The 19,910-nt window shown below is 34.1% G+C and overlaps 1 protein-coding gene across 1 annotated transcript; it reads left to right on the forward strand.

Moving 5' to 3' along the window:
- The first annotated feature begins 781 nt into the window (after positions 1-781).
- On the forward strand, positions 782-12,726 carry LOC149568710 (uncharacterized). The gene is made up of 4 exons (XM_089817612.1): positions 782-1,171; positions 1,323-1,492; positions 12,004-12,088; positions 12,187-12,726. Exons 1-4 carry the CDS (start codon positions 972-974, stop codon positions 12,479-12,481), a joined length of 750 nt encoding a protein of 249 aa, XP_089673738.1. The 5' UTR covers positions 782-971; the 3' UTR covers positions 12,482-12,726.
- Positions 12,727-19,910: the final 7,184 nt, after the last annotated feature.

Here is a 19,910-nt window from a genome sequence, read left to right on the forward strand (position 1 = left end):
GAAAAATATTATTTACATTTAAGATATAATTTCATGGTAGTAATTTAATTTTGACTAACTGATTTCTTGAATCTTCAATCATTAACAAAATCTCTACCAAACACCTAACATCCTAGAAGTTTCTTATCCAATTAATTCATTTCTTGATTGACCTTAATCATAAATAAATTCTCTTTGAAAAACCTAACCTCTTAGAAGTTTCTTACCTAATTGATTCTTTGATTGATTGATGTCAATATACCTTCATATTGAAGTTCAAATTTTTAGAAGTTTCTTACCTGTTATTAAATTTATTTATTTTTCAGCAAAAGTGGTCATAGCAACTATAGTCTATATTAATTATTATTATTGATTCAAATAAATTATCAGTGTGTGTTAAGCTCATGTAGACTCAGTGTAAAACCTCCTACATGCAAGACTCACAAATTATGTTATACTATAGACATCAGAAATTTGTTACAAGCCCATTAAAAATGAAGTAAAAACTTTCAAGACTATTCTTTAATTATATTAAATATCCATAAACCATCATACTATTTTTTTAAAATTTAATTAATAAATAATAGAAAGTAGTCAATTCTGCCGGCTGGATATCCATTCTTTGCCGGCTGGCTATCCATTTTCTGCCATGAAAGGAAACTTCGCTGCATTTCCAACCACCGTAAACGCCACTGAAGTTCAATCAATGATACATTCGCCACGTCACAATAAGTAGGGTGTCTAATATTTTAACGTAGACAATATGTGTTTCTTGGAGCCTAGGTAAATGTTGACTAAGCTGTTCAATTTGGTAGCGCCTCTAGAAAGAGGATCCAAGACTAAATACAAGAACATTGAAATGGGGCAGATTATAATAATACTTAGAAACGTCCAAGAAAAGAATTGTGTCTGAACTATCTATAACTCAGAAGGATTCCTTCATCTTCTTCAAGAAAAGCACAAAGTTGAATGAATTGAGAGGGAGAGGGAGGATGGTTGAAGAGGAGAGAGTGAAGGGGATATTAGCATATCCGATAAAGAGGACTTCAAATCGTTGTGTAAAAGCAATCCTTCTCTTTGCCCGCAAAATTATTCAGTTGCAGAATCGAGTTAGGGTTAATTTGGCCACCAACATCAAACCCACACAGAAACCAGCCAAGATCAGTCTACCCCACAAATTAGCATTAAAAGGGTATTGTTGTTTATATTGTGAATGTTAGAATTTCTCACATAAAAGTATAGATAACTACTGAATTTTGAATATATTTTTCATTCGTTGGTTTTATTAAAATTATAGATAACTTACAGAATTTTGTCGCTTGCCTGTTTTTCACGGTGCGCAGGACTGTTAAGATGTTGAGGATGGTGGATTGGTCGACGACAAGTGCAACGAGAATTATAAAGAAGACAAATGGTCTGCTCACTGTTCCTCTTTTACATTTTGAAGGGGGGAGGAAGCTTGTGAGGAAATTACCCCTCGGAGCAGCAACTATAGAGCTTTCAATAGCTGTCGGTAGGTACCCAATTGCTTATACTCTTTCTTACACAACATAAAAACCTAATATTACTATGCTGAAGATGCAATTTTAATGTTTTATGAGTGCTGTTTGAACGATATAGGGTGAAGTGGAATATGAGTTTGTGAGTGTTATGTTATAGCATCAACAGGTATGTTCCAAGAACGAACGGCTTAAACATCATATATTATGGAATTTCCCTATAGCTCATGATGTATAGGTTCATTCACGGGAGAAAGCATGTCTAGTTATTTTCAAATATTATTATGGAATTTCCGTATAGCTCATGAAGTATTGGTTCATTCATGGGGAGAAAAAGTGTCTAATTATTTTCAAGTAAGAATATTTTGACGGTTCTTCTTTGGCTGGATGGAAGGATTTGGATGAGGTCCACATCCCAATCAGTGAGAAATGCTAGTTAGTTCATATCTTGAAACAAAGAATAATCAACCTCAATATGGAGAGTGAAAAACTTATCTGGGAAAAATGTCTTAGCGGTAAGTACTCGGTGAAAGAAGGATACAAATCGTTAATCAAGACGGGTATTTAGAATGGAAAGAGAGAATTAAAATATTGTTAGCATGATGTTATTATAACCAAAGAACATTCTTTTTAATGGTTTTTTATCTACCATAGGATACTCGCTAGTGAGAGACTTGAAAGGCTGGGAATCACAGATCACTTCTCTTGTGTTTTATGTAGAAAGACAAAAGAAGATGTTCACCATTTTCTGGTTAAGTGTAAGTTTTGTCAAAATTGTTGGAAATAATCCTTGGGTAAGTTAAGCTGGGAAGGTCCCCTCTTGTCCACTCCCTAATTTTTTTACTTGGCTTGCCCTTGTCGAATAAGGGATCTTTTTTGCAAAATTTTAGAGGATTTATCTTTCAATAGTTGTATAAGGAATTTGGCGGGAGGAACAAAAGGATATTTAGGAGTGAATATATGAGAGTTGATAAGGTGTGTGCTTAGATAGAGTCTTTATTTTGAGAATTAGTTAATGCCTTTCCCATAAGATCATAATCTCTTTTCTCTACATATACATCAACAGATAATTAAAATTTAAATGAGTGGCAGAAAATGATTATACTATTCAAAGGGGCCCTAGTTCATAAAGCATGCAAAGTAGATATTAGGAAATTAGTAAGGTGGGAAAAACCTATTGATCCCTTTGTCAAAATGAATTTCAATGACACTTCCAAAGGTAACCTGAGAGATTGGGATAGGTGTTGTATTTAGAGACCGCAAACGCCATATTCTCAAAGCATTTTTTTCTAGAACTCCATATAGTACAAAAAATCTAGAAGAGACTATGGTTGTTTTAGATAGTGTTAGAGAAGAAATCCCATCCAATATTGGTCATATTCATATTTAGTGTGAGTTACAAACTGTGATTGGTGCCCTCACCACCAAGAAAGTGGTCAATTGGGAGCTCCAGTATGTGTTGGGGGAGGTGTGGAATTCGCTTCTTTGCTTCCTCAAATTCAAAATTTCCAATTGTTATAGAGAGGCCAATATAGTGGTAGATTCATTAACCAATCTAGGGGAAGCATTGGAACATGGGTCCTCTATTGTAGATCTACCCCACCTCCACATATTAAGTTTGGATTGAAATATTTCCACCCCTCTTATCTCAGAATTAAAATGACAATTTTCTCATTAGGGATTTGGAGGTGTCCATTGTATTTACAAGACTAGTGGGTACATGGTCCCACTGAGAAAAGTCTCATATTATCTTCCTTTCTAAAATCCATAGATATTACCCCGTAAGTAAGATAGTCTATGATGATAATACTAGTCTATGATGATAATACTAGTAGATCATGTGAGGTTCTTACCACCAACATCACATAGTTTGCAAGGAAACCCTTAAACATCACACACTAATGAAAAGATTAAGCGTGGAAAGCGTAAGTCAATTTTGACTATTCTATACTTTTAGCCTAAGAATCAACCCGTAATGAGTGATGTTTAAGCTATCCAGATTTGCAGTGTTTTGAAGGGACCTTGCAAAGTTGGGAGAAGTAATTGAGTTTAGCATCCTATAAATCTTGGGGAAACTCTTTGCATTGAACTGCCCCCCACCCTATGCTCATTGCACCCTACTCCTTCACTTTCATTTGGTATTGCATTTCAATTGTTGGTCCTCTTGACCTCCATCACAACCCGCTACCTCTAAATTTTCTATATATTTGGTATAAGGGGAGATCATTTATCCATCTCTTGGTGACATTTGGGATCTACCCTCCTTGTCTTGTCATTGCTCAAGCTCATAATTATGTTGGTGATCCCCTACCTTCATTGGTAGTTATCATGGCTCCTCCCAAGGTAAGGGTTTGAAACATGTTGGTGGTATCTGTGTGGGTTTGAACGGTGTTATCGAGTTCTTACCTGACTGCTTTGGTAATGTGTTTCTCCTACCCTTTTTTCCTCCATGGTCTACTAGGAACTCATCTCTAGGATTTGAGTCTCTATATGTTGTATGCTATATATGATTTTTCCACCACCCTTAAACATCACTGCAATGTCCCCTTTTTAGCATTCATAGCATGATGTTGTCGTTAGCCTATTTCCCCACGGTCCCATAGGCTAACCAGGACATTAAAGGGGATTAGAGGCCATTTGGCCTAGATAGTTTCAGTTGCAGGTCTTTCTGAGGGGTTTTGAGGCAACTTTGGGCATACTTACTATTTATAGTAAGTCATCTTCGGCATGGGTCGACATCCAGTGGCAGCGGTATGTCAATGGTACTTGTTTAAAATTGGCAAGAAGACTTGTTTATCATTGATAAGATTTGTTTTGCATTGATAAAGCTATTTTATAAAGTTAAATTTAAATATTTAACTTTATTAATGCATAGACTATAGTTTGTGGAAAATATTTAAATTAAAAGAGTCCCCTTTATTTTATAACACATTGGAGACATAAATTACATAAAGGGAGTTATGTTTTATCCCACATTGAGAAAACGAAGGATGGAGCTCTTGTGAGAACACTATAAAAGAAAGGGAAGAGCTTCTTTTTAGTAGGCTTGGAAATATCAAAGAAATTGAGAAATTTTCTAGAGATTATGTCTTAATAGTTTGGAGGACAAAATCCTTTCAAGTTGGAAATCTTGACGCCATTGAAAGATATGGTCTTGAGATTCAACATAGTAGCAGTCCGAAAAAGCGAAATCGAAAAAGCAGGTTGAAAAAGCGGATATGAAAAAGCAGAGCTGAAAAAGCAATCTGCAAAAGTAGATCCGAAAAAGTAGTCAAAAAATTAGATCCGAAAAAGCAGTTGAAAAAGAAGTCCGAAAAAAGCGGAACTGAAAAAGTACGCTGAAAAAGTGGGTACGAAAAAGCAGTCCAAAAAAATAGGCTGAAAAAGTAGGCCAAAAAAGCAGTTTGTAAAAAGAAAAGTAGAAGGGGCAGCATTGAAGGAAATTATTACAGCCATCTACAACCAGGTTCTTTTGTTAGTATTGTTTTTTAGGGTGTTATAAACTTTCAGCTGTAAGTGTGCATTATACCAGCATTATCATTTTGTAATCCATGTAAAAGCCAAAGTCTTGGCCATATTTCATGAGCATTGTATTTTTTCATTGCAATTAAGAAGATAATAGTTGCTGGTGTCATTTAAGAATTTTAATATCATTATTTATTAGCTAGTTAGTTTGCATACCAACTGTTTGTAAAAATGTCAGTTGGCTATAGGTGTTCATTTCTCATGCTTAGCTCATATATATGCACTGAATATTGTCAAAATTAGTAGCACACTCATGTTAGGTCATTGTGTAGTCCATTGTAGTCTTCTAGCACAAGATTCTCATTGATGCAAATTGAAGAAAAAGTCATTTGAAACTAGCTGAAATACTATATCAGTCATACGTCCCTTGCATGTGAATTGTTTGATGAAATTCCTTGAGATTTCATCAGTATTTTTGAGGGCAGATTTGAGGAGGGTTATTATAGTGGTATCAGAGCTTTCTTGCAAAGTGTTTGACAAAATGTCAAACAACTGAAGTATAAAGATTTTTGGTGTTTGAAGAAGTTATAACCTATTGGGGTTATTACAGTGGTATCAGAGCTATAAGTCCTGCCATCCTTTGAAGGTCTTATTGGGAATTTGGAATAGCCAGATAGAGAGAAAAATGTTTGACAAAATGAATGCCGGTCTAGATCAGGGAAAGGAAAGATTCTTACAATTATTAGACACCTTAGCACAGGGACAACAATCAGCAGAGCAAAGCGCACAAGAACAGAGTCAGAGATTTGGGCTTATGATACAAATGATGGCTCGTCAAATGGGGTTGAATGCTAATGTGGTTGGAGGAAATAATCAGAATGGTAATAATCAGGATGGGGCACATAATGGAGGTGAACAAGTTGAGAAAAATTTCGATCATGCACCCCAGCAAACTAGGATAGTGAGTTTGAGGCCCATGGTTCCAACATTTCCTCCTAGAGCTCCAAAGCAGCCCGTACCAAAGCCCCAGATCACTGATATACATGACCAGTTGAGGAGAGATTGGGAAGCTGGAGGTCCAGATTTTATAGCTACAATTACCTTTAGGGAGTATATAGATGTGCGGATGAAGCATATGCCACATGGACATGACAGGAACCAGAGCTATGAGCTACGAAAGAAAGTAGGGAAACTTCAGTTACCATATTATGATGGCCCGGGGAAGTCTACAGCAAGAGATTGGGTTCAAAAGATTGACACATATTTTCAAATGAACCCTATGCCTGAGGAAGAAGCTATCAAGTATGCAACAATTCACCTGGATGGGTTAGCAAATGAGTGGTGGCATCATGGTATGGTCACTACGAGTCATGCACACATTACCTCCTATGTGGAGTTTAAGGAGAGACTGATTGAACATTTTGATAGGCCTAAGGATCGTACCTTCCCTATGATAGGCAAAAACTTGTATGAGGAGTTTAACAGACATGCTAATTCAATACAAGGAGACATTAGCACATCTTCAGGTAATGGCTTATCTGCATAATCTTCACAGGTAGAAGGGGTTACAGACATTGTGCAGGTTGAGCCAGAAGGTGATATCACAGGCACACTGAATTGTGCGATTGACACAGATAGTGATTCCAGTACAGTTGGGTTGTATGAAGTTACAATAGTTGAGGATACTGTCATGTTTGAGGATAGTACAATTGATTAGAAAGTGAGCATTCAGGACTTTGCAGAAAATGAGTATCAAGCACAGTTGGATGCTTCTTCACATGAGATAGAGGCTAGTAGCTCTTTACTTGGTTTGGCAAGCCAACTAAAGACAAGGGACAAGAATATTGTCATGGCTTTATCTCATCATGACAGGATACATGGATTGATTGGGAATCACATTTGGATGATTCAACTACAGGAGAGACAGAATGGAGTCACAACAGGTTCTTCTTGTGACGACTTACAACAGATCAAGGAAGATGAAGTGAAGAAGGAGGAGAAGGAGGTTGACTGGCTTTTTCATGAGCTGGAGGATACTCAAAATTCCTTGGTGTGTACTCGGATGGCTCTCCAAGATTTTGAGAGACACATGGACGAGCTTTGTCTTGAGGTGAGTTCAGTTCGGGAGTTAGCGCGTATAGCAGGGACTCAATTTTCTTTTACAGTCGGGTCACATGATGATGATATGAGTATGTCTAGCATTCACACTTCGGATTCAAATATTGTAGATAGGTGCGTGAAGTCAGTTGGTATTGTTCACATTACTCAGGTGAGAAGTTTACTTGAATTGCCAGCTGGTTTCCATTCATGGATTAGATGTTGGGATCCTTATCTTAGTACTTGGGATCATTTTGACCAGAGATATCTATCATTCCTTGGTAGTAGTATCTATTGCATCATCATGGACTTGATTAGTAGTTTGCAAGGTGTAGTTCTCATCTATGCCAACAACTTGTTTGATGCTGGAATTAGTTTTTACACACCTGTGTTACACATTTTTCATATATCCAGTCGACCATTCTTGTTGGAATGGGTTGATGGTCTCTCAAATATGACAGAGTTTACAAAAGAGTCCCAGGATCTGAGTATTATAGATGATAGCTATTCTGAGGTTACTCCTTTGGACAGTGTACCAGGGATAAAGTATAGGAGTTCGACTAGTCGGCACAATCATGTGTCTAGTCAGCTAAGAGTTGGTGAACGAGACATTTCTATCGCTTGCGAGCATTTCGATGCTGCTCGTCAGTTGTTAGCAGTTTATGGATGGGGTTCTCCTATTAGTGATGAGAAGGGAGGCAATTATCTTTCCTTGACAGAGATCCACTCTTTATGGGAGGCTATCCAAATTCTGGGACAAAATTATATGTAGTTGGTAGCCGACAGAGATTATCTTATGGAGTGGGGGAGTACAGCATACAATGCATTATTGGCCAAGGAAGATGAGGTGAGTGAGCTTACTCAGTAGCTCGAGGTGACTTCTGAGATTCTTGAGAGTACACAGTTGGCTTTCGAGGAGTCACAGTTTCATTTGGCTAAGGTGACCATGGAGTTAGAGAAAATTCAGTCTTTACTAGATTCTGTACAATCACAGACCGTGGTGTCTGGTGATCCGTGGATGTCCATGGTTGAGGTTGATAGAGGTAGTGGAGATGAGGATATATCTGTCCATGACACTACTATTGGCATATTTGGTCCATTTCCACTGGAGGCAGGTTCAATTGAGTTGGGTGCTCCAGCTGAGCATTGTGATATGTTTGACTTGGAGGGCTTAGAGACTAGTGATGTTGTTGTTGATTCTGCACTCTTGGCTATATCATCCTCTAACTTAGCTGATAACAGTCACAGTTGGTCATATCACGTTTGCAAGATGAGTCTTTGACTCAGATTGGTTCTTTTTATCGGCATTATACTAAAGGATATGTTCATCAGTTTGCTTTTGATCCATGTGTTGAAGAGTTGATGGCAGACAGGTTTGGACTGGGCTCTCATTTTTGCTATCTACCGTGTAATGACTATTCACCATCAGTAGTGCATGGGTGTTATGGTTATGAGACGGTGGTCAGTAATCTGCAGAGTTGTGTTAACTGCAACAGATGTACAGTGTGTGGATTCTGTGTATTTGGTACAGTTTCATGTGGGAGTGGTCACTATTGTAGTAGAGTTGGAGTGTGCATTCCACATAACACGGTGGGTTGTGTGGATGGTGTTTATTATGTTGACAATTTGGGTGATCTAATCTACTCGGGGTCTAATATTTTGAGAGTTTGTGCCTCGTGAGTTCCTGACTATGGCAGTAGTGGATTTGGAGTTTAGTTGCACCGTGATTCATGATTCATTTATGGATTCCTCTTGGTTAATTTTCACAGGTTGTTGCAGGAGCCTATGTTGACTAACAGCAATATAGTTCATGACTACATTTGGGATCCAGGTGGATTGATTGGGTTGTTGTTCGGCCATTGCTTGGGGACAAGCAATTTTGGGAAGGGCGGACTGTAATGTCCCCTTGTTAGCATTCATAGCATGATGTTGTCATTAGCCTATTTCCCCACAGTCCCGTAGGCTAACCAAGACATTAAAGGGGCTTAGAGGCCATTTGGCCTAGATAGTTTCAGTTGCAGGTCTTTTTGAGGGGTTTTGAGGCAACTTTGGGCATACTTACTATTTATAGTAAGTCATCTTGGTCATGGTTGGACATCCAGTGGCAGCGGTATGTCGATGGTAATTGTTTAAAATTGGTAAGAAGACTTGTTTATCATTGATAAGATTTGTTTTGCATTGATAAAGCTATTTTATAAAGTTAAATTTAAATATTTAACTTTATTAATGCATAGACTATAGTTTGTGGGAAATATTTAAATTAAAAGAGTCCCCTTTATTTTATAACACATTGAAGACATAAATTACATAAAGGGAGTTATGTTTTATCCCACATTGAGAAAATGAAGGATGGAGCTCTTGTGAGAACACTATAGAAGAAAGGGAAGAGCTTCTTTTTAGTAGGCTTGGAAATATCAAAGAAATTGAGAAATTTTCTGGAGATTATGTCTCAATAGTTTGGAGGAAAAAATTCCTTCAAGCTGGAAATCTTGATGCCATTGAAAGATATAGTCTTGAGATTCAACATAGTTGCAGTCCAAAAAAGCAGAACTGAAAAAGCAGGCTGAAAAAGCGGATACGAAAAAGCAGAGTCGAAAAAGCAGTCTGCAAAAGCAGTCCAAAAAGTAGATCCAAAAAAGCAGTCGAAAAAGCAGTCCGAAAAAGTGGAACCAAAAAAGCAGGCTGAAAAAGCGGGTACGAAAAATCAGTCCGAAAAAACAAGCTGAAAAAGTAGGCCAAAAAAGCAGTTCGTAAAAAGAAAAGCAGAAGGGGCAGCATTGAAGGAAATTATTACAACCATCTACAACCAGGTTCTTTTGTTGGTATTGTTTTTTAGGGTGTTATAAACTTTCAGAGCTGTAAGTGTGCATTATACCAGCATTATCATTTTGTAATCCATGTAAATGCCAAAGTCTTGGCCATATTTCATGAGCATTGTATTTTTTCATTGCAATTAAGAAGACAATAGTTGCTGGTGTCATTTAAGAATTTTAATATCATTATTTATCAGCTAGTTAGTTTGCATACCAACTGCTTGTAAAAATGTCAGTTGGCTGTAGGTGTTCATTTCTCATGCTTAGCTCATATATATGCACTGAATATTGTCAAAATTAGTAGCACACTCATGTTAGGTCATTGTGTAGTCCATTGTAGTCTTCTAGCACAAGATTCTCATTGATGCAAATTGAAGAAAAAGTCATTTGAAACTAGCTGAAATACTATATTAGTCATACGTCCCTTGCATGTGAATTGTTTGATGAAATTCCTTGAGCTTTCATCACCATTTTTGAGGGCAGATTTGAGGAGGGTTATTACAGTGGTATCAAAGCTTTCTTGCAAAGTGTTTGACGAAATGTCAAACAACTAAAGTATAAAGATTTTTGGTGTTTGAAGAAGTTATAACCTATTGGGGTTATTACAATCACACACTAAGGAAGAAATTAAGCTTGAAAAAATAAGTCAACTTTGACTATTTAACACTTTTAGCATAGGAATCAAGCCTTAGTGTGTGATGTTTAAACTATTTGAACTTTTTCTAACTTGATCTTGGTGTTTTTTCTTCCTCACACTTCCAACAGAGGGATTACAAAGTTCTATGATCGTTACACTAGCCAATTTTCACCTTTACCTAATGCAAAATTTATTACATGGGGTGTGAATCGCTACAACAACAAAATTTGCTAATTGATATAATTGTTAAAGCATTTCACTTAAGATGAATGAATGGGTCACTTGTCTTGAGCATTAACTATTATAGTTAATATCAACTATTATTGACATGATGCATCTATTTTTGACTCACTTCCAAGCTTCCCTTATGCATTTCTTGTAGTGTGCTTGATTCATTAGGATCTTGTGGCCTGGTTTATGTATTGGCTTCCCTGTTTTAGAATTATTATATATATTTGGGAAAGGGCAGGGGGTTTTCTTTCCCATTCTTTCTCCCTTGAACTCTTGAATCAGTTTCAATTCAATCTTGAGGTCTTGAACAAATTTGAATTCAATGACTTATGGTGGATTGTGACCTTTATTCAAAAAATTAAATTTCAAGATTAACTACGCTACAAAATTCATGGAACTCTTGAACTATAAAAAAATCCTAAAAATCTTAGCATTGCCCTCTAAATTTTTATAGGAAGGTACCTCCATGGAATGCTACTATAAACTTAGGTTAAGTTAAGAATCTCAATTTTATTAATTACCTTGTTAACCAATAGAGTGGAAAAATCAATATTCTTTAACAACAAATGAGTCAAGAATAAGGTTCTTGAGGCTCTCACAATGAGCTTGTAGACCACAAGCATCAAATCTAAAATCGAACTGGAATTTCTTTCCACGATGCCTTGAAAGCCCCTTGAGAAGAAGAAATTCAAGGCTTGATTTTGTTCCACCTTCAATTCATTTGGATACATGAAACTCTTGTAGACCCATCTAGTTGTGTACCACCACCTAGTTTCTACTTAGACACAAATTCACAATCTTTTTACAAAAAAAAGACCCAAATACAATAATATCACCATTTTAAATTTAAGAATTCTTTTATTTATTTTATTTTAAAACTATCTTATTTATTGCCAAATTATATTATATTATATTATTTTTATTATTCATTTTTTATTAATTTTTATGAGTTAATTACGGTTATACATTTTTTCTAGCAAAAAGATAATGTCTTAATTTTATATATTAATTGAATGAAAATTAATTACAATGTTAAGGACATCTATGGAAATTTATATTTTTTTATGAATTAATATTTCATACTTTTGAGTTTTGATGATAGAAATAACTTCTATTTGTTTCCTATCATAAAAAAATATGATAGTGTTACTAATCAATTTTTAAAAAAAAAATATCAGTACCATTTAAATGTAGAAAAAAAAATCTGTTTTAAATTTTTTCTTATGGATATTATATTTTATAAAATTTTTATGATATTTAATAATTTTTTACACTTGAGCAGGTAAACTTATTGCTGCGTTAAAACTTGGAACAAAAGAAGTATTTAAAAACTTCGCTAGTGTGATAACTTCACTAATGTTTATTAGGTAATCTCTATTCTCTTTATAATTTCATTTCTTGATAAATAAACACAAATAATATATTTTTGTCAAATTTAATATATTGTCTCTATGCTTTCTCATAGATATGGTGAGGAGGTTTCTCTCATGACCAATGACTACATGGAAGCATCGACACATGTGTTAAATATTCTATGGAATGCAGTTCAAATATTGGATCCAATATCTCTTCCATTAGATGTAGTACCAAAATTCCATGACTTGTATGAAGAGATTGGTATAGAAGAATTAGAAAATGAAATAAAGGATGCAATAGATATCGATTGGCCAAATTCAATAGAAGAGATAAATAATATTAGTGCATGGGAAGCTATAGCTACTCATGAAAAGAAGGAAAATTCTTCAAAAGCTTGCTCTTAAAAAAATTAATCACATTAAAACATAAAATTTGTTGTAGTATATTCTTTTGATTCAATATTGCTTGCACCAATGGTGAAAGCACTATTCAATTGTTGTTTATGCAATATTCTATCCAACCGTATTGTAGATGCTCATGTCAGGTTTCTTTTCCTCGACATTTTTAAAATTGTGCTTCATAAATGATACTAAAGTGAAGTGATTATTCAAATAATAATTTTCAATTTTCAATTTTTCTCAAATTCCAACATATTTTTGCAAGGGTCAAGATAATACTATTCTTTGATATTTCCTTCTAACTACTTTGAGTTAAATCAATTAATTTAAGTGAAAGTTGGCACTTAGACTCACTCAAAAAACCTTTCCTTTCTCATCATCATCACCATCTTGATTTATTTTTTGTGGGTGCCATGTATTGAGTGTTCTTTATGCATACACTCGAAGTATATAATTGTAGTTTTTTAAAAAAAATTTAATGGAGGGTTCACATCCACAAATTTGTTTTAGATATTCCGAGCATGAGCTTTAGCTCATCCCAACTGAACATCTGTTTGAATGTTGGAGTCTTACACTCAAGAAGACTAATCTTTGGTAGGCTCATTAAGAACCTTTCAACTTTACCAATAGACTAAGCACCCATTGACAGTAGTCTTAATTTTGATTATTTTGTCAATAAAGACAATTTGTCTCACATATTGACTTTTAAATATTGATAAAATTAATATATATCTAATCTATTAAATTGAATAATTTTTAAATTTAAATTTAAATTATTTTCTTTTATATATTATGAATATTATTTCAAAGTGTAACTATTGTTGTTTTATACATTATTTAATTATAATTATATAGACTAAGTAGAGTAAATAATTTGGAATTCAAACCATGTATTAAAATTCAAAAGAATTGTATGAACCTTCTCTTACTCGTAGAAAGACATAATCTTTTTAAGTTGCCTACCGATATTCATAGTTTTATTTCACAATGTCTAACAAACATAATAGATGAATTGGTCTTCAAAAATAAATTTAAATGATTAATCAAAGAAAGGAAAAGTTTTATCTTGGGACTCTACCATGTTTCTTTTTAAGGAGTCAAGATAATAGGAAGAAATTAGAATAATATGTGGGAATCTACTATGCTTGTTTTTTTAAGGGGCCATTATAATACTTTTCTTGGATGTTTCCTTCACCTAATCTAGGTTGATCTAGTTGAGTAATGTGAAAGTAGGTCTTTGGATTTGAATGATAAGACTTCCCTGCAAATTTGAATTAGTTAAATTTGACCGACATGGCTTCCAAGGTCTTTACGTTGAATGGTTTGGTCAAATTTGACCAACTTGGCCTTCAAGCTCCTTACATTGAATTTGTTCATCTAGCGGCTCTATAGATATTACAATAAAGGACTCATGTGAGTAAATTGCCTTTCGGAGCTACTAGGAACTTTCAATAACCATTCGTAAGCACCTAATTATTTATGCTGCTGATTACAATATATAAATCTTATTAAGCTGATGATGTTGTAATTTAGATCTTTTATGATTACTCTTCTTATAGTAGTACGACGTGGAATAGGAGCTTTAGATGTTTCTTTCATTTTTGTAAAATAAAAAGAACAAATATTTATCTTTGAACCTTTTTATAATAATTAGTTTGGTGTTATTCAATTTTAAAATATTTTTTTTTAGATTCGAAGAATTAGTTATAGTACCTTTTATAAACATTTTAGTGATCTAGCACCACATAGATTCATGCTTTACCATAAGAAACTCTTTCCAATTAAACTAGATCCTAAATCTTACTTCAACTTAAATATAAACTTGCACTATCTAAGATCATCATTCACTTAGATAACTAAATCAGTTCAATACCTTGCTATTTAAATTCAATCCAAGATAATAAATAAAAGAAGTAAAAATTATGACCAAGTGTTAAGAATATGTATAAATTGAACTAGTTGAATTAGGCCATTGTATATTTCTATTCCCAAAATATATTTAGCGTGAAATAAATTTAATCTAATATGATACAAATTTCAAAGTAGATAATTGTATTATAATTTAACAGGCATTAAGTGGCTTTGAATAATGTTTTCCAAGCTCTATGTTTATTATTTTCCCTTCTTTACTACCCTGTGGTTGTTGTAAAGCTTTGTGATTATTTGTGGTGGTCTCCCAATTAAATATCTCAAACTTCAACATATTGTCATTTGCCTTACATGTTGAGAAAGAAAATTGAATATGCTTTGCTTCTATCTTTAGAAAGTGTTGATGATTCATGGGTTTTAGATTTTGGTGCTTCATTTCATGCTACACCTCATTGATGTTATTTCATTGATTATGTCCAAGGGGATTTTGGACTTGTTTATTTGGGGGATAATGAACCCTATCAAATTGTTGGAAAGAGAAAAATTAAGATTAAGTTGTAGAATGGGAATCATTGGCTACTACATGAGGTAAGAAATGTTCCAACGTTGAGTAGGAATTTAATTTCAGTAGGGCAACTCAGTGATGAGGGTTGTGTAGTTTCTTTTAATGATAAAAATTGGAAGGTTTCAAAAGGTTCCCTTGTAGTAGCAAAAGGTGTGAAAGTAGGAACCTTATATCTTTATATAGGTCATATTGTTCCTTCTACTTTAATTGTTTTAGAGAAAAATGAATGTTCAGGAACAATTACTGTAGTTGAGTTGGGAGAACAAATAGCTGCTGTAGATTCTGATACAAAATCGTGGCACAGCAGACTTGGGCACATGAGTGAGAAAGGTATGAAAGTAATTCATGCAAAGAAAGTTTTACCAGGTCTAAAATGTGTTAATATGGATTTCTGTGAAATTTGCATGTATGGAAAACAAAAGAGAGTGAGTTTTGTGAAGATTGGGAAAGAAAATCAAAAAGAGAAATTAGAGCTTGTGCATATAGATGTATGGGGAACAGCTCAGGTATCTTCCCTTAGTGGCTCTCATTATTATGTCACATTTATTGATGACACAACTAGAAAAGTATGATTTATTTCTTTAGACATAAATCTTATGTATCTCACACTTTTAAGAAATGGAAATGCTTGGTTGAAAATGAGACAGGTAAAAAATTAAAATGTCTCAAATTTGATAATGGCGGTGAGTATTGTAGTCATGAATTTGAATATTATTGCTCCACTAATGGTATTTGTAGATATAAAATTTTTCTAAGGATCCACAGGAAAATGGAGTGGCTAAACACATGAACAAGACTATAATGGAGCATGTAAGGAGCATGAGGTTGCATACTGGGTTGTCCTTACACATGGTTGGAGGCTATTAATACTACTATATATTTGATTAATAGAAGTCTCTCTACTCCTTTGGGTTGTGATATTCTAGAGGAAGCATGGAATGGTAAGAAGGTGAGTTATTCTTTTTTCAATACCATCGGTTGTGAAGCTTTTGCTCATATAGATTCTGAAAATAGAACCAAGATGGAAGCTAAGTCAAAGAAATGTGTATTTTTTGGATATGACATTAATAAATTTGGTTATAGGCTTTGGAATTTTGAAAATCATAAAATTGTAAGAATTAGGGATGTCATATTCAATAAGAAAGTGTTGTACAAAGATCTATTGTAGCAACATGAGAAGAAAGAAGATGATTATGTAGTGCTGGATGATACTCCAAAAGATGATGTTCTAGCCACTCCTCATGATGTGCAACAACCGCAACAAAAAATACCACACACACCAGTGAATGTTAGATGGTCAACAAGGCAAATTAGACCTCCAAAAAGATTTTCTCCCTCTTTGTATTCTATTTTACTTATTGATGCTAGTGAACTTGAATGTAATGATGAAGCTATGCAGGTGGATACTAAGATTTAGTGGGAGTCTGTAATGAAAGATGAAATGGACTCTTTGCTAATGAATAAGATATGAGATTTATGCAAGTTGCTTGCAGGTAAAAGAGCTTTATAGAATAAATGAGTTTATAGGTTAAAAGAAGAGGATGGAGGTACAAAAAGATTTAAAGTCAAGTTAGTTGTGAAAGGATTTGCACATAAAAAGGACATTGATTTTGATGAGATATTTTCTCCTATTGTTAAGATGACTTGTATCCATATTGTTTTAAGTCTTGTGGCTACTAAAGATTTTCATTTAGAGAAATTTGATGTTAAAACAACCTTCCTTCATGTTGGTTTGGATGAAAAGATATATATGGCTCAGCCATAGGGTTTTGAGGTCAAAGGTAAGGAGAACTTAGTGTGCAAATTGAGAAAAAGTTTATATGGCTTGAAGCAAGCACCTCAACAATGGTATCTAAAATTTGACAGTTTTATGCATGAGCATGGATACAATAGGTGTCATTCATATCATTGTGTTTATTTTAAGAGGTTGGATGATGATAGCTACATTATTTTATGTTTATATGTTGATGATATACTTGTAGCTAGGTCTAACATGGATCATATTAAGGGGTTGAAATGCTAGTTAACACATGCATTTTCTATGAAGGATTTGAGGGTAGCAAAAAAAATCCTTGGTATGAAGATTTTTAGAGATAGGAAGAACAAAAAATTGACACTATCTCAAGCTGATTATGTTGAGAAGGTGTTGCAATGTTTCTCTGTAGAGAATGCTAAAGCTGTTAGCCCACCTTTACCTGGTCACTTGAAGTTAATTAAGGAGATGTGTCCCGAGACATAAGAAAAGGAGGATAAGATGTCCAAGGTACCCTATGCTTTAGCTATAGGAAGCTTGATGTATGCTATGGTATGTACTGGGCTAGATATTGCACATGCAGTGGGAGTTGTTAGTAGGTATATGAGTCATCTAGGAATTGAGCATTGGAATGTAGTTAAATGGATTCTTAGATATCTAAGAGGAACATCCAATAAGTGTTTACACTTTGGGGGCTCTACTACTAATTTATAGGGCTATGTTGACTCAAATTTGGTAGGGGATATTGATACTAGGTGAAGTACTATAGGTTATGTCTTTATTGTTGGTGGGGCAGTTGTGAGTTGGGTTTCTAGGTTAAAAAAGGTTAATGCTTTATCCACTACAAAGGCATAGTATGTAGCTGCTATAAAGGTAGCCAAGGAGATGATATGACTTTAGTTCTTCTTAGAAGAATTGAGACACCCTCAGAAGGATAATTATTTGTTTACAGATAGTCAAAGTGCCATTCATCTTGCAAAGAATTCAGCTCTGCATTCAAAGACCAAACACATACAACTGTGGTACCATTTCATTCGGTTAGTTTTGAAGGATGGACAATTAAAGCTAGACAAGATAGATACAGATGACAATCCAACATATATGTTTACAAAGGTAGTAACAAGGGAGAAGGTGAACTCATCTTCATTTTCAGTTGGTCTTCTAGACTGAACATGCATAAACAAACAATAGAGTCTAGGGTGGTTTGATCCAGTGGGAGCCTCATGGAGTAGTGCCATAGCTATAAGATCAGTCTCCAAGTGGGAGATTGTTGTTTAGTGTGGAGCTTGATCAGTCCCCACGTGGGAGATTTTTAGTTTGTGGCAATTGATCAAGAAAGTAGTGTACATAATACTTGTATTAAAGGGCTTAGGGTTAGGAATTATTTTAGAAGGTGATGCAAAAATTGGTTCTTGTGGCAGTATTGAGCTATAAGGGATTACGAATTGTAATTAGGTTGTAATTAATGGATCCTAAAAATATTGGACTTTCTATTTAGTGGATGTAGCCTAGGGTTTGGGTGAACCACATTAAATCTTGGTGTCTTGTGTTTTTTTTTGTGTGATCTATTATTTTCTAATATTGGTTATATTTGCATGTAATTGTTATTTCTATCCAGTGTTTAATCCTAACAACAAACATGTTTATGTAGTATAGCAAAAATATTGGATAGACTTATTTTTAAGGAAAATTTTACTTCATTTAACCATCCATTAACTTCAATTATCCTTCCAAATGCATGTTATGGTCATTTTCCAGTAAGGCTAGAAATTGGAGATCCTCAAAAACCTTGAGAAATCTATTTAAGAGCAAAAAATGTGGTTCTTAGATAAAATTTTCCTCGATAGAATAAAAAAATGGTGGTGGGAAGAAAATTATGAAGGTTCTAAATTTCAATATACTTGATTGGATATTTTTATATTAGATTATTAATCTATTAAATTAAATTTGACACATCCAATGTGTCTTGTTAGAGATCTTTTCTCTTTACTAGAATGTACACCTTCAATATGATTTCATTATTTATGTATATACATATATTTAAGAAGTCTTTATTAATAAAATATATTTAATAATTTTTATTAATAAAAAGTTATTAATGTTCTTCATAGTTTTGTAACACTTTAAAATCACTTCCAATAACTAGGGGTTATTCCTAAAAAATAGAAAAGAAGTTTTTTAGGCCTAGAGAAATAGAAAAGAAGTTTTTTAATAAAACATGTATAAAGAGAATAAATGATTATTAGTCATAAAAGAATTATATTTTAATTGATATGTATGCATGTATATCTCACCATTTATAATAAGTTCACATTTAAAAAAAAAAATTACTTCAAGATTAAATTTACAAACATTAGTATTATGTAGAGTAATAAAGTAATTCTTTTTGTAAAAATACTTAAACTCATGCAACATCTCACGACAAAGATAGGTTTTTACATGATGTGTTCAACCTAAGGAAAAAACACCACCTATATTTAGGCTTAGGACTGTTGAAATCTGATTGAAAAAATCATTGTTGAGAATGAATTAATCAAAGAGGGAGATTGTTGAGATAGTGTTTCAATCATTGTTTTGTCATTGATGTTAAACCTACTATTTGTTGGTAAGACAACTGCTTATAAGATTCAAGTACTATCACTTAGTTGATTGATGAAGAGGATTTGATCAATAAGAGGTAGCAATAGAACCTAGAAGAAAGGTTGAGTTATGATTATGTAATGAAGTACAAGGATTAATTAAGACAATGATGATATGATGTATTAATAATCTACTTAAGGTTACAAATGTTGGCTATACTTAGAAAGTTTAGAAGAACAAGTTACACAAATTTTGTCTACCAAGCTTGACTAAGTGGACAATAAGTGCCAAGCAAAGCTAGTGCAAGCTGAGTAGAAAATCAGTTGGAGCCAAGGCAAAGCAAATTCTAGTGGATGCCGAGCAAGACAATTGATGCTAAGTAAAGTTTAGTTGATTCTAAGTGATTTTGTAGATTATGTCAAGTAACATAGTGTGTGTTGAGCATCAAAAGGTTGATAATGCCAAGTTGCTACATTATGATAAAGATTGAAGATTCACTGAATCTAAGCCAACAAGTTTGTTTTCTTAAAAATTATGAACCAGGAGGAAGATAAGGTTGATGAGCTGGTGGCACAAAATTTGATGTAAACCATTTTGAGGTGAATTCAAATGGATTCTAGGAGAAGTTTCTAGAAGAGATACAAGATATGGGGTGGATACATTGTATC

The sequence above is a fragment of the Cupressus sempervirens genome, chromosome 3 (genome assembly GCF_028749045.1).
Source record: "Cupressus sempervirens isolate cs-2001-9-10 chromosome 3, ASM2874904v1, whole genome shotgun sequence".
Classification (NCBI taxonomy): Eukaryota; Viridiplantae; Streptophyta; class Pinopsida; order Cupressales; family Cupressaceae; genus Cupressus; species Cupressus sempervirens.

Excerpts from the sequence above, each read along its gene's own strand:
- LOC149568710 (XM_089817612.1), top strand. The coding sequence starts at position 972 with ATGGTTGAAGAGGAGAGAGTGAAGGGGATATTAGCATATCCGATAAAG. Across the intron at positions 1,172-1,322 it reads CACAAATTAGCATTAAAAGG|GACTGTTAAGATGTTGAGGA; the intron begins GTATTGTTGTTT and ends CACGGTGCGCAG. Across the intron at positions 12,089-12,186 it reads ACTTCACTAATGTTTATTAG|ATATGGTGAGGAGGTTTCTC; the intron begins GTAATCTCTATT and ends GCTTTCTCATAG.